Source organism: Primulina huaijiensis, chromosome 7 (assembly GCF_012295235.1).
Source record: "Primulina huaijiensis isolate GDHJ02 chromosome 7, ASM1229523v2, whole genome shotgun sequence".
NCBI lineage: Eukaryota > Viridiplantae > Streptophyta > Magnoliopsida > Lamiales > Gesneriaceae > Primulina > Primulina huaijiensis.
The window spans coordinates 4,683,723-4,696,887 of record NC_133312.1 but is presented as its reverse complement, the minus strand read 5'-3'; the positions used below and the strand labels follow the sequence as shown (position 1 = coordinate 4,696,887).

Below are 13,165 nucleotides of genomic sequence, written 5' to 3'. Positions count from 1 at the left end.
CGCCTTCGTATCAAAGCGCGTTAAGCATTTTCCTCTTTTTCCAAATTAAACTCTTATTTTGACCAAAGGCTGCTGGTTAAATGTGAGCATCCATTCACGTTTGAAGTTCAGCTACTCACGTGTTTCTATGGGTGTTATAACATTATATGTTACACTTATAATTAGGAGTAGGTCTATTATTAGACGGTGTTATGGATCTTTATTCGTGAGACGGGTCAATCATGCGTATATTTATAATAAAAAGTAATACATTCGATATAAAAAATAATGCTTTTTAATTGGTGACTCAAATAGAATATTTGTTTCACAAAATTGAAATGTGATACCGTCTTACATGAGTTTTTGTGTTTAAATTTATACATCACTCTACAATTGTATATATTTGTAAAATATATAATATATGTGAGATGTTAGTATATAGCTGTTCTTGTTTATATTTGTAAAATATATAATATATGTGAGATGTTAGATATAGCTGTTCCCCATTTAATTTATGGGCTAACATGCAATAAGAGGATTATACGATGCAAGTTCAAAATAAGAAAGAACGCCAAAAAGATATTTGATCTATGAATTTGCAATGCTACACGAAGTTACATGATATGATAGACCTGAATTAATTTTGAAACAGAAGACTGATTTCAAGAAAAATATGATTTGACCTAATCTTCAATACTACCAACTTTTTTCATTTGTTAATGCACCTAACTTTCGAATCACACCCTTTGAATTCCATGTGCTATAAGTACGCAAAAAATGCTACCCGGCGGATGCAACACACTTCTTTGCAAGATCATGAAGTTCACAGAAGCAATTATTTTCGTGTTTCTTCTTCTGCAAACAGCGGCACTCTGCAATTCGTTCCCTCTTTCAACAAACTCCAGATGGATAGTAGATGAAGCAACAGGAAAACGGGTGAAACTCGCCTGCGTGAATTGGGCCTCACATTTAAAACCAACTTTCGCGGAAGGGCTCGAAAAACAGCCCCTAAATTACATAGTATCACAGATAACGGCCACCGGGTTCAACTGTGTGAGATTCACCTGGCCTACATTCATGATCACAAGACCTGAATATGGTAACCTCACAGTTTCACAATCACTTGATAAACTAGGATTAAAAGACGCGAAAGCCGGGGTTGCTAAAAACAATCCACAGTTTTTGAACATGAATGTGATTGAAGTTCATAAAGCAGTGGTGGATGAACTTGGGAGGAATGATCTGATCCTGGTGGTGGATAACCATATCAGCGAGCCAAACTGGTGTTGCAATGGCGGAGATGGCAATGGATTCTTCGGGGATGCTAACTTTGATCCTAGTGAATGGTTAAAGGGATTGGAGGCAGTTGCAACCATGTACAAGGGTAATCCCGCGGTGAGTTCATAAGATTATTCTGAATTTTTTAAAATATTTCCGAGAATTTAACTTTGTAGTAGATTGATAAAAGATACACTGGCTTATAGAATCCCGAATGTGCAATGTGAGTAATTTTATGTCTATATATTTATTTTATACTTTAGCATCTAATTCCATTTTTCTAGTAAAATTCCAAATCCTTATAGAATCCCGAATGTGCTATAAAATCTCATGTGATAAGTTAAAATTTGAGTAACAACCCCTTTTTGTTTTCAAACATGCAAGTTAAATTTATGTCATTTATAAAAGGGGATTTCAACGATAAATATGTGGACGAAAAGGGTTTTCAGGAGAGATTGTGTTTTGAATTTTAAAAGGCTATATAAGGCATGCAATTTTCCTAATTGCGATACGAGCAACTTTGTCTCGAAGAGTTTTCTCAGATATTTAATTCTAAAAACGTGAATATATATTTTAGGTTGTAGCAATGAGCATAAGAAATGAGCTCCGAGGTGACAGACAAAACGAGCCGGATTGGTACAAGTACATGCAACAAGGAGCCGCCCTCATCAACAGAGTAAACCCTAATCTTCTCGTAGTTATCTCTGGTCTAAACTATGACACAACCCTAGGATTTCTAAAATCGAAAAGATTTGGGACGACTATAGCCAACAAAATAGTGTTTGAAGCACATTGGTACACGGTCGGAACCTCAGATGAACAATGGGAGGCTCAAACTAACTTAGTATGCGCAAATATGCTACAAGGTGCTGAGGACAGTTACCTATTCTTGATCCGAGGAAACAATTCATTCCCTTTGTTCTTGAGTGAATGGGGTATAGATGAAACAGGTGCAAGTGAGGCAGATAACAGGTATATGAGCTGCTTCTTGGCGGCTATAGTGGAGAATGATATTGAGTGGGCATTATGGGGTATTCATGGAAGCTATATGCTTAGGGAAGGAACAGTTAATATGTATGAACCTAATGGGATTCTGGATTTTGATTGGGCTCGTCCTAAGAATCTTTCTTTCGTGAAGAGATTGCAACTTGCAAGACAGGTGAACCAAGGTATCATTCAAGTTCTTTAACCATATTCAAATTATAATGTAAGTAATTAGGGTAATTGATTGGTTTAACTCATATTTGACGAGATACTATATAAAAAATTAATTAGAATAAAATAGTAACATTTTAAAGATCGTACATTAACATATGCAAATATATGTCGAATATAGTTCATGGCGAACATATGTCACGACCTCATCATCATTATAATTTCTAATTCCCAGATTCTGATCCAAAACATCCAATGTCTTACGTAATGTTCCATCCTTTAACCGGCCAATGTGTTCAAGTCCGCGAAACCTACATTTTTTTATCCGAATGCACCACTGCAAGTCGATGGGAACACCAAGACGATGGTCCGATCAAGTTGGTGGGGAGTCCACAGTGCCTAGTGGTGGCTGAAGATGGTTCTACTGCACATGTTTCCGATGATTGCACCAGCAATAGTAGCAAGTGGAAGATCGCTTCGAGGCCCAGGCTTCATCTAGCTGCCCAAAATGGTAAAGGGAGTTATTTGTGCTTAGAAAACAATGCAGCTGATGCCACAATTGTCACTAAGAAATGCCTTTGTCTAGCAGACGACCTAGCTGATACTCCAACTTGTCATGAAAATCCTCAAGTTCAATGGTTTAAGCTTGTCCCCATTAACGTGTAAACTGCGAATCAAGAAAATGGAAGTTATTGAGGTGGATTAATAAAAACGAATTTTCTTTTGGTAAGATTTATGTGAGGACCGAATATTTTTGGTTAATCAACATTCTTAATTAATCATGTATAAGGAAATTTAAGAGCATGCAATGTTTTTGTATAGGATTTACCTAGTGGAGAATATTTTATATGAGAATAAATTGAAAATACAAGATCAAGTCATTAAGTCATGCATATCATTCATAAATTCGAAATTTGGGGAATATATTGCAAAGATGGGAAGGTAATATACTAGACCTAGAAGACTAAGGCATAAATAATGCATATTTTCGAAAATCCCTACTAAGATTTATGCCTAGATATTTTGATGCATCAATGCATGGGAACCTACAAGAAAAATTGGAAGCAAATCCCCTCAATTAGCCACCATATTTTCGAAAATATTAGGGTGGAAATCAAGGATTTAAATCCCACGAAATTGGAAGATAAATCAGCAACAAGGGCAAGGAAATTTGAGTCAAATAATGAGATATTTAGGCAAATTTTAGGCATGATTTGAGTGCCATAATTAACCCACTTCTCCTCTTCTATAAATGTCACATCAAAGCCTAGCATTCCTACACTAATTTTCGAAAATCCCTTGCTGCATATTTTCGAAATTCAGCAACTTCTACATAGCCGAAACTCTGTCCAAAAATCGTCCCAAAGTTAGCCTAAAAATCGAAGCCGAAGTGCCGCCGAGTGTAGAGCAAGAAACGATCCATTCCTGAAGCCGAGCCACCACGGTTTTTAGCATCAATTATACTGTAAGTGGGCTTGTTTTTAAATTTTAAATTTCGGTTTTATACATATGAAATTTCGGTTTTTGGTTTTAAAAATTCGGTCGAGCTCCGTCTCCCGTCTATACGTTTTTATGAAATTTTGGTACGTTTATGTGTGACACTGTGAGGATTCCCTGAAAATGGGTGGAATTCCAACATATGGCCCTTCACGGTGGGATAGAACTGTTTTATGGCATCGCCCCTTTAGAGGATTAAAACTTAGGGAATGACGTCAGTAAACCGTTAAAGGTGAAAAATCGCAGTGTTATTATGTTATGATATGATGTTACGATTATGAAAAGCATGCTGTATTGATATGTTGTTTTCGAAAATGATGGAAAATTTTACGTTGTGTTCAAAACGCCCTCATTTACTGAGTATTTCCCAAAATACTCATCCCCCTTACTCTCCCCTCCCAGATAAGTCCGAAGAACAGGTTGAGGATGAGGAGTCGGAACAATTTTGGGGCTGGTGATTCGCAAGAGTAGTAATAGACTTTATTTCGAATTTTTATGATTTAATGAATTGTAAGACGCTTCCGCATAAATTACTATTTCGTTTGGATTTCAGTATTGTAAAGACAATGTTTATTTCGTTGAAATTATGAATCATAAACTGGTTTTGGTTTATACTGTGCTACAAAGGCTTTTTGTTATCGGTCGTGTGATTGTTAAACAACGCCGGTGTCAATCCCAAGTTTCGGGGCGTGACAATTTACATATCTGTATGTAATTTAATTAAATACTGTGACCAAAATGATCGTGTTTTTGTATGGAAATTGAATATTTAAGTAGGTACTATTAATTGAAATCCGTTAATTATTATTATTAGTAATCCAAATGCATGTATAGTTAGTTATATATGTCTATGAAATGTAGGCGAATGCATGCAATGACTGAGTAGTGAAAATGTAAATTCACGAAGACTTTTGATATACATCAAGATATAGCTAGATTAATTGAATTTGAAATAAGAAAAATATTTGTTTATGTTTGAAACAGTGTTTATCTCAATTCGGAATACATTTATTTTATACAAGTACCTTCATAGTAGTAGTGCATATATTGGTGTTTAATGTGCAAATATTCGATCTCTTAATTTAGATTTTGATTTCACCTCAAGAAAATTGAAGGGGGATAAAGTTATTAGCCAGTTTTTATTAATAGAACGGATGGTAAAAACAATTATAGCAAATATATTTCGTTGATCAACATATAATACCTTGATCAAGCTCCATTGGAGTCAAGATCCAGATCCATCGCTTTAATTGCCTTCATTTGATTTATGTAAATATTATGTACTTGAAATTTTTTTTAAGATCTGTCTACTTGTAAATAAGCTTAATTGTGATTTAGAATAAGCGGAGCTAGGATTTGTATATTAGGGACGAAATCGAATATTCTTCTAATCCTCTGAGCTACAAGCTCCACCCCGTCTCCACTGGATCTGTTCCCGGGAGTACCCTCAAAAAAAGGAAGAAATAATTTTTTATTAAAATTATAAATATACATGCAATATTTAACATTTTTTGACAAATTAACGATATGAATAAATAATATTTGACTTATAACATAAAAAAAATTTAAATAAAAAATAATTTAATNAGTCTGAAGAAAATTTATATCAATATACATTAATAACAAATAATTATTTCAACATTTATTTTTTTTATTCCTTTATCTTGTATTTACAATTTTAAAAACTAAAAGTGCATGTTCAATTGTTATATGAACACCATAATAGTTAAATTAGTCTAATTAATATATTTATAGTATTCCAGATTATAAATCAACAATATAATTTTTTAGCGCTCATGTTTTAAATAAAATTGAAGAGGTTATACATTTTAAAAATTGACAAGGGCGAAATTGAATAAAGACTTAAATTTTAGTTTTTTCATCCTTTAATTAATTATTTATATAATAATTTTTTATGTAATTTTTTTCACAAAAAAAATGAGGAAGTGATGTTTGTTAGTATCAAACGCTTACCTTTTGTTGGAAGATAAATCTGTTAGCCAATGCACGTACAACTTTATAATTCTTATAATTGTAACAGTGCATAATGCAGTACTTACTTGAGTGATAATGAGTCAAGCTGTTAGTCTCATGAGTTCGGAGAGATGCATGTCTATATGCTGGTGTTGTCTCATATCCCTTAAAAACCAACCTTATCCTTTCCTACCGTCTGTCCTATCTCCAACAGAGACAGTATTACCTGTTATCTGGTATCACACTTTTACGGCTCACCTAGCCAATCAAATCAAGTGGCGCAACGTCAGCAGCTTGACGAACGAAAACTTCCTAGGAGATATTGTTACTTTTATTCATGCGCACTTAACCCAACAGTGTTCCCCACCCGCGTCCACCTAGCTCCGCCTATGAGATCATTTAGGATAGTCAAATTTCAATCATAGTTCAATTTTTTTTTCTTTTTTTTTTTTGCAATTTTATCATTTTTACGCTAGAATGCTGATATGACATTGAAAATATCATATGATGTACTAAAATAGCCACAAACAAAAAAAAAATTATTAAACTAATAGTGAAACTTGATTGTAGATTATCAAAAGCACAATAAGATCTCAACTTACATATTTACATTTTTCCCGGAGAAATATCCGAACTTGATAGTCAAAATCACTATTCCATGCCATTTTTAACTTATTCGATCTCTTTTTTTGTATGAAGGCAACTTTCTTGTTGGGGTTTATGGAAGTGTGTGAAGAGATCTTTTAAGCTTCTCACCAGCTAACTTGTAGCTGTGTATATTGTAATGCTATATATTTTTAGAACATATATGTTTATTCAATTAACGGTAATTTAATTGTATTCTGATAATCTGTACACCAAAATGTAATGTACCATAGATATTAGAAGATAAAATAGACCAATGATCGGAGCTAAGAAGATCGGAAATAAGTGGGTGAGACGCGGGAAGGATGGAGTTCACGGCTTAGTATTTGATTAGAAGAGAGATTTTATTTTTTCAAAAATTATTTCAAACTTTGATACCTAAAGTCGGGTGTTAAGATTGAAACTTGGACTTAACTCAACTCCAAAAATTAAATCAAGAGGAGAGAATTGTCTAGATCTATAGATAAAACTCTCAAGAACATAATTTTAGCTTATGTGAGATATCTAACACACACATCTCACGCTCATGAATGAACATCTAGAACGTGAAGTTTACAAGACATTAGCAAGTGACTCATTCGGGTACTCCAACACATGAAGGTTGGCTTGTACTCTGATATCATGTTAAGATTGAAACGTGTAATCTAACTCAAACTCAAAAGCTATTTCAAAGAAAAAAATTATTCAAATTCATGTATACAACAACCAATAACATAATCTAGCAATGTGAAACATCTAACATTAAGGGGTGGTCAACTAGCAATCTTTTATGAAATCATATTTAGAAGTTTTTTTAAAAAATATATATATAATTATTATATCAAAACGTGGACCAACATAAACTAGCACCAATTCAAAGTGCAATTTTCCTCTTTGTGCACACACTAACTCACACACATTATCTAAAAAAAATTCAATTTGTTGTAGCTCTAGATTCTATAAAGAACTATGCATTAATAATGGGCGACGAATTAGTATGAAGGTAATGACAGAAATTTATCAAAAAGTTTATTTCATTCAACATGATTACCTTCACAAATCTAGCTATGTTGATTTCTTGATCACCAGATCTCCAATAATGGGCAAAAACACATGTTAGAATTGTAAGAAATATGCACATGAAGTATCGTGTAGGAATTGGCCGTTGCCTACATATTTTGACGAAACTTGTGTACGCAACCTCAACTTTAGAAAATTGAGATCCGTACACGTTTCTTCTTTTAACATTCAGACTCCCGATTTTCTCGTTGATGGTATGAGATGCCTATAAATAGAGACGATTGAGGTCCCTAAGCATACACACCTCATAAGAAATATACATCATCTACAGAGAGCGTGAAGTGCTTAGAAGGCTTCAATCGAGAAGAAAAGCAGAGAATTTCAAAGTTTTCAATGGCCGGAGGTAATTCTCGATTAAGCTTCCTCATATTATATATCATGTTTATATATACGTAAAAACATGATTTTAAGAAAAATTCTAACATTTGGTATCAGAGTCATGATACCTCTGTCTTGAAAATATTTGTTTTCATATCAAGAACTTTAAGAAAAAGAATTTTAAGTTTTACGTAAGAAACTTAAAATTTAAAGGTTGGATAAAATAACTTACCTGAAAATTTCTCGGACGAAATCTTGAAAATTATTATAAGGAAGATTTATGCAATTTTGTTCATGCAAATAAAATGGAGAAGGTTGAAGATGAAGTGCATGAAAATTCTGATTCAATCATGCATTTGAATTCGACTAACGTGCGAGTGTGTGGAGAAAAATAATCTTGCATGTATCGGTCTCAATTATTATCATTATTATTATTATTATTAAATTTTTAAATAATAATAATATTAATAATAATTAATGTGGGACCCACAATTACTAATGCGGGACCCACATATTGGTAATAATTCTCCCACAAGTTGGCAATAATATGTTTTTATTATTATTATTTTTAAAATAATAATAATAATATTAATAAGTAAATAAATCATGATTATTGTGCTATTAAGTTATTTGTAAAATTCGGTATGCATATAGCATTTGGTCAAATAATTTGTACACATTAAAATAATTTCAAATTCGACGTAATTTCTAATATACGTTTAGAAATTATTTTTGCATGTTATATAAAATGTAAAATATTATGGATAAGTGTTTGATGTGTACATGCAAATTTAATATTATGATTGCATTTAATTTTGAAATTTAAAATGCAAATAATATTGAAAAATAATTGGTACATCAATATTCGCATTATGTTCATATTAAATTATATTAAGTTGTTTATAATTTGAAATGAACATATTAAATAAGATGTGAATATAATATTAAAATTAAAATATTTCAGATATTCACAAATGAACAAAGAATCCTCACTTTATCACTACTCTGATTGAAGAGAAAAACTGATGGGGAAGTATTTGTTCATATTAAGTAAAAATGTGAATATAAAGATATTAAACGAAAAATTTTGGCTTATAAAGATTCACATAAATGTGGATAATTGAAGTGAATAATAATTATAAGGTGACGTAAGAAAACATGATCTGAGGGAATTCTTCATAGATCGTTTTAAACTGCCTTGACTAGCCACTGGTCTCCCTGAGGAACGTTGCTCAGCCTAGGAGTTAGGTATTTAAAGGGCCTTAGCACTACCTATCTATCCTGGGAGCACTCTTGGAAAGTGTTGATTGCGAAATAATTATTATATAAAGCATTAAGTAAAGCCAAAATTTTGTCCGTTGAACCGTATAATTTTAAATAATTGAGGAATAGCCACAACATCCTTAATTATGAAAAATTATGCATTAAGTGGATTTGGATCACATAATGGACATCAATTGTAATTAATTATATAAACATAATAAATTTTACCTCACATGGATTTTTATTATATTTATATAACTAATTAGGTTAAAATATCAAATTATATTTTTCTTAATTTACCCACAGGAGTTAAGGAAAATACATTTTGATAGTTTTATCGTAAAGTTACAGAAAAATCTTATTGAATTAAAATTTTATCCCACAGGCAAATTTTATGTCACTAGATTTTTATAACATGAATTACATTGGTAAAACATGATATTGTCTCAAAATTTTAAGCATATGATATTTTGTGCAGTTATGCAACCTGCGAGTTTTTCTGATATAAAATGTGATATTCTCGAAATAAAGGACGACAACTATAAAATATGGAAAGAAAGAATTCTTCCTCAATTAGGGTGGATGGATATTGATTATGCTATACGGAAAGAAGAACCATCTTCTATTACTGAAAACAGCATTCCGGATGACGTTGATCTTTATGAAAAATGGGAGCGATCTAATCGACTCTGCGTAATGTTCATAAAGACCAAAATCTCTGCTGGCATGCGTGGTTCTGTCGATCAGCATAATAATGTCAAAGAATTATTGAAGGCTATTGATGAACAGTTTCAGTCTTTAGATAAGGTACTTGCAAGCACCCTAATTATGGAATTCTCTTCATTAAGGCTCACCAGTGTGAGAGGTGTGCGAGAGCACATCATGAAGATGCGGGACATAGCGGCTCGACTAAAGACACTAGAAGTGGAAATGTTTGAAACTTTTCTTGTGCACTACATTTTATGCACTCTTCCACAACAATATAGACCTTTCAAAATTTCCTACAACACACATAAGGATAAATGGTCAATTAATGAATTAATGATCATGTGTGTTCAAGAGAAAGAAAGGTTGTTAATGAAAACGAGTGATAATATTTTTATGACTACACAAGAAAAGTATAAGAAGCAAGCCAAAGTCAAAGGAAAAGGGAAATGAATAATTCCACCCCAACATGACATTAAGAAAGAATCCAAATGTTTCTTCTATAAAAAGATGGGACACATGAAGAAGGATTGCAATAAATTTAAGGATTGTCTTGAAAAGAAAGGTACTCCTACTTCATTTGTCTGTTATGAATCTAATATGGTTGATATGATTTATAACACATGGTGGATTGATTCTGGTTCTACAATCCATGTTAGAAATACCTTGCAGGGTATGCAAAACCTGAGGAAGCCAATAGAAAATGAGCGGAGCATCTATTCAGGAAACAAGATGTCTTCGCATGTGGAGGCTATTGGGACTTGCTGTCTAGTGTTGAATAGTGGTTATATTTTAAAATTGGAAAAGACATTTTATGTTCCTAGTTTTTCTAGGAATTTAATTTCGGTTTCAAAACTTGTACCCCTTGGTTATTCATTTCAGTTTTTGGATAAATCAATAAATTTTTTTTATAAATCAAATCTTATTGGAGATGGTACAATGGTTGATGGTCTTTTCTCTATTTCTTTACAAAATAATAACACCACTATGCATGTTCAAGGAGGTATTAAAAGATGTGTTATAAATGAAGATTCCTCTATATTATGGCATCGGAGATTGGGACACATCTCCATAGAGAGAATTAAAAGATTAGTAAATGATGGAGTACTCAGTACTTTAGATTTTACTGATTTTGAGACTTGTGTGGATTGCATTAAGGGAAAACAGACTAATAAGTCTAAAAAGGGTGCCAAGAGGAGTACAGAAATATTAGAAATCATACATTCAGATATTTGTTGTCCAGATATGGACATGCAAAGTCCGAAATACTTCATCTCTTTCATTGATGATTATTCACGGTACATGTATATCTACATGCTTCATAATAAAAACGAAGCACTTGAAGTCTTTAAGTTTTTTAAGGCTGAAGTGGAGAAGCAATGTGGAAAACATATTAAGATCGTGAGAACTGATAGAGGTGGAAAATATTACGGTAGATACACTGAGAATGGACAGACACTTGGTCCGTTTGCGAAATTTTTCCAAGAACATGGGATTGTTGCCCAATATACTATGCCAGGTTCTCCGGACCAAAATGGCGTAGCTGAGAGGAGAAACCGAACATTATTGGACATGGTGAGGAGCATGTTCAGTAGCTCTAAACTTCCTAAATCCTTGTGGACTGAAGCTCTTAAGATAGCTGTGTATATATTAAACCGAGTTCCAACCAAGGCTGTCCCAAAGACGCCATTTGAGTTATTTAAAGGTTGGAGTTTGCAACATATACGCGTTTGGGGTTGTCCTTCAGAAATAAGAGTTTACAACCCACATGAAAAGAAATTGGACCCAAGATTCATAAGTGGATATTTCATTGGGTATGCTGAAAAATCCAAATGGTACAGATTCTATTGTCCATCTCACAACACTAGAATTTTGGAATCAAGAAATGCAAAATTTCTTGAAAATGACTTGATTAGTGGGAGTGATCATGACATAGTTTTTGAGAATGATCACATTAATTAACAAACCCCTTATTCAAATGACAGATTGATTGTTATTCACATCCCTCAAGACCAAATGAGTGTTAGACAACCAGTTACTGAAGTTCCACAAATCGCTGATGAAAATCCAGTAGATCAAGTTGTTAATGAAGAACAACAAGAAATTGTTGATCAACCAAACAACCTTAAGAGATCTACTAGAATAAGAAGATCATCTATATCTAGTGATTATGTTGTGTATTTACAAGAATCGGACTTTAACATCGGAGCCGAAAATGATCCTGAAACGTTTTCACAAGCCATGAGTTGTAATGAGTCAAAACTATGGTTTAATGCTATGAAAGAAAAAATGAATTCTATGGCAGTTAATGGAGTCTGAGATCTTGTTCAGTTGCCTGATGGTGTAAAAGCCATTGGATGTAAATGGGTCTTCAAAACAAAGAAAGACTCGTTAGGCAACATTGAAAGGTATAAAGCAAGACTCGTTGCTAAAGGATTCACTCAGCAGGAAGGAATCGATTATAAGGAGACTTTTTCTCCTGTATCTAAGAAAGATTTTCTCCGTATCATTCTAGCATTGGTTGCACATTTTGACTTCGATTTACAATAAATGGATGTGAAAACAGCTTTTCTCAATGGAGAACTAGAGGAAGAGGTTTATATGAAACAACCTGAAGGATTTTTCTCTAGTAATGGTGAGCAATCGGTATGTAAGCTTAAGAAATCTATATATGGATTGAAACAAGCTTCCCGTCAATGGTATTTGAAATTTCATGATGTTATATCTTCATTCGGATTCGTTGAGAACCTCATGGATCAATGTATATACCAGAAGGTCAGTGGGAGCAAGATTTGTTTCCTTATTCTATATGTGGATGATATATTACTTGCAACAAATGATAAGGGTCTGCTATATGAGGTGAAACAATTCCTTTCTAAAAACTTTGATATGAAGGATATGGGCGATGCATCTTATGTCATTGGCATTAAGATACATAGAGACCGAATTAGAGGTATTCTAGGTCTGTCTCAAGAAACCTATATCAACAAAGTTTTAGAGAGATATCGGATAAAAGATTGTTCACCAAGTATAGATCTCGTTGTGAAAGGCGATAAATTCAATTTGAGCCAATGCCCAAAAAATGATATAGAGCGGGAACAAATGAAAAACATTCCTTATGCTTCTGCTGTCGGAAGCTTAATATATGCTCAGGTTTGCACTAGACCTGACATTGCATTTGTTGTTGAGATGTTGAGAAGATATCAGAGTAATCCAGGTTTAGACCATTGGAAAGCTGCAAAGAAAGTAATGAGGTACCTTCAAGGGACCAAAGATTATATGCTTATGTTCA

The 13,165-nt window shown here is 33.2% G+C and overlaps 1 protein-coding gene across 1 annotated transcript; it reads left to right on the top strand.

The window, feature by feature from the left end:
• The first annotated feature begins 778 nt into the window (after positions 1-778).
• Positions 779-3,148, top strand: LOC140981499 (glycosyl hydrolase 5 family protein-like). The gene is made up of 3 exons (XM_073447915.1): positions 779-1,374; positions 1,835-2,426; positions 2,648-3,148. The coding sequence occupies exons 1-3, from the start codon at positions 796-798 to the stop codon at positions 3,076-3,078; spliced, it is 1,602 nt and encodes a 533-aa protein (XP_073304016.1). The 5' UTR covers positions 779-795; the 3' UTR covers positions 3,079-3,148.
• The last annotated feature ends 10,017 nt before the right edge of the window (positions 3,149-13,165 follow it).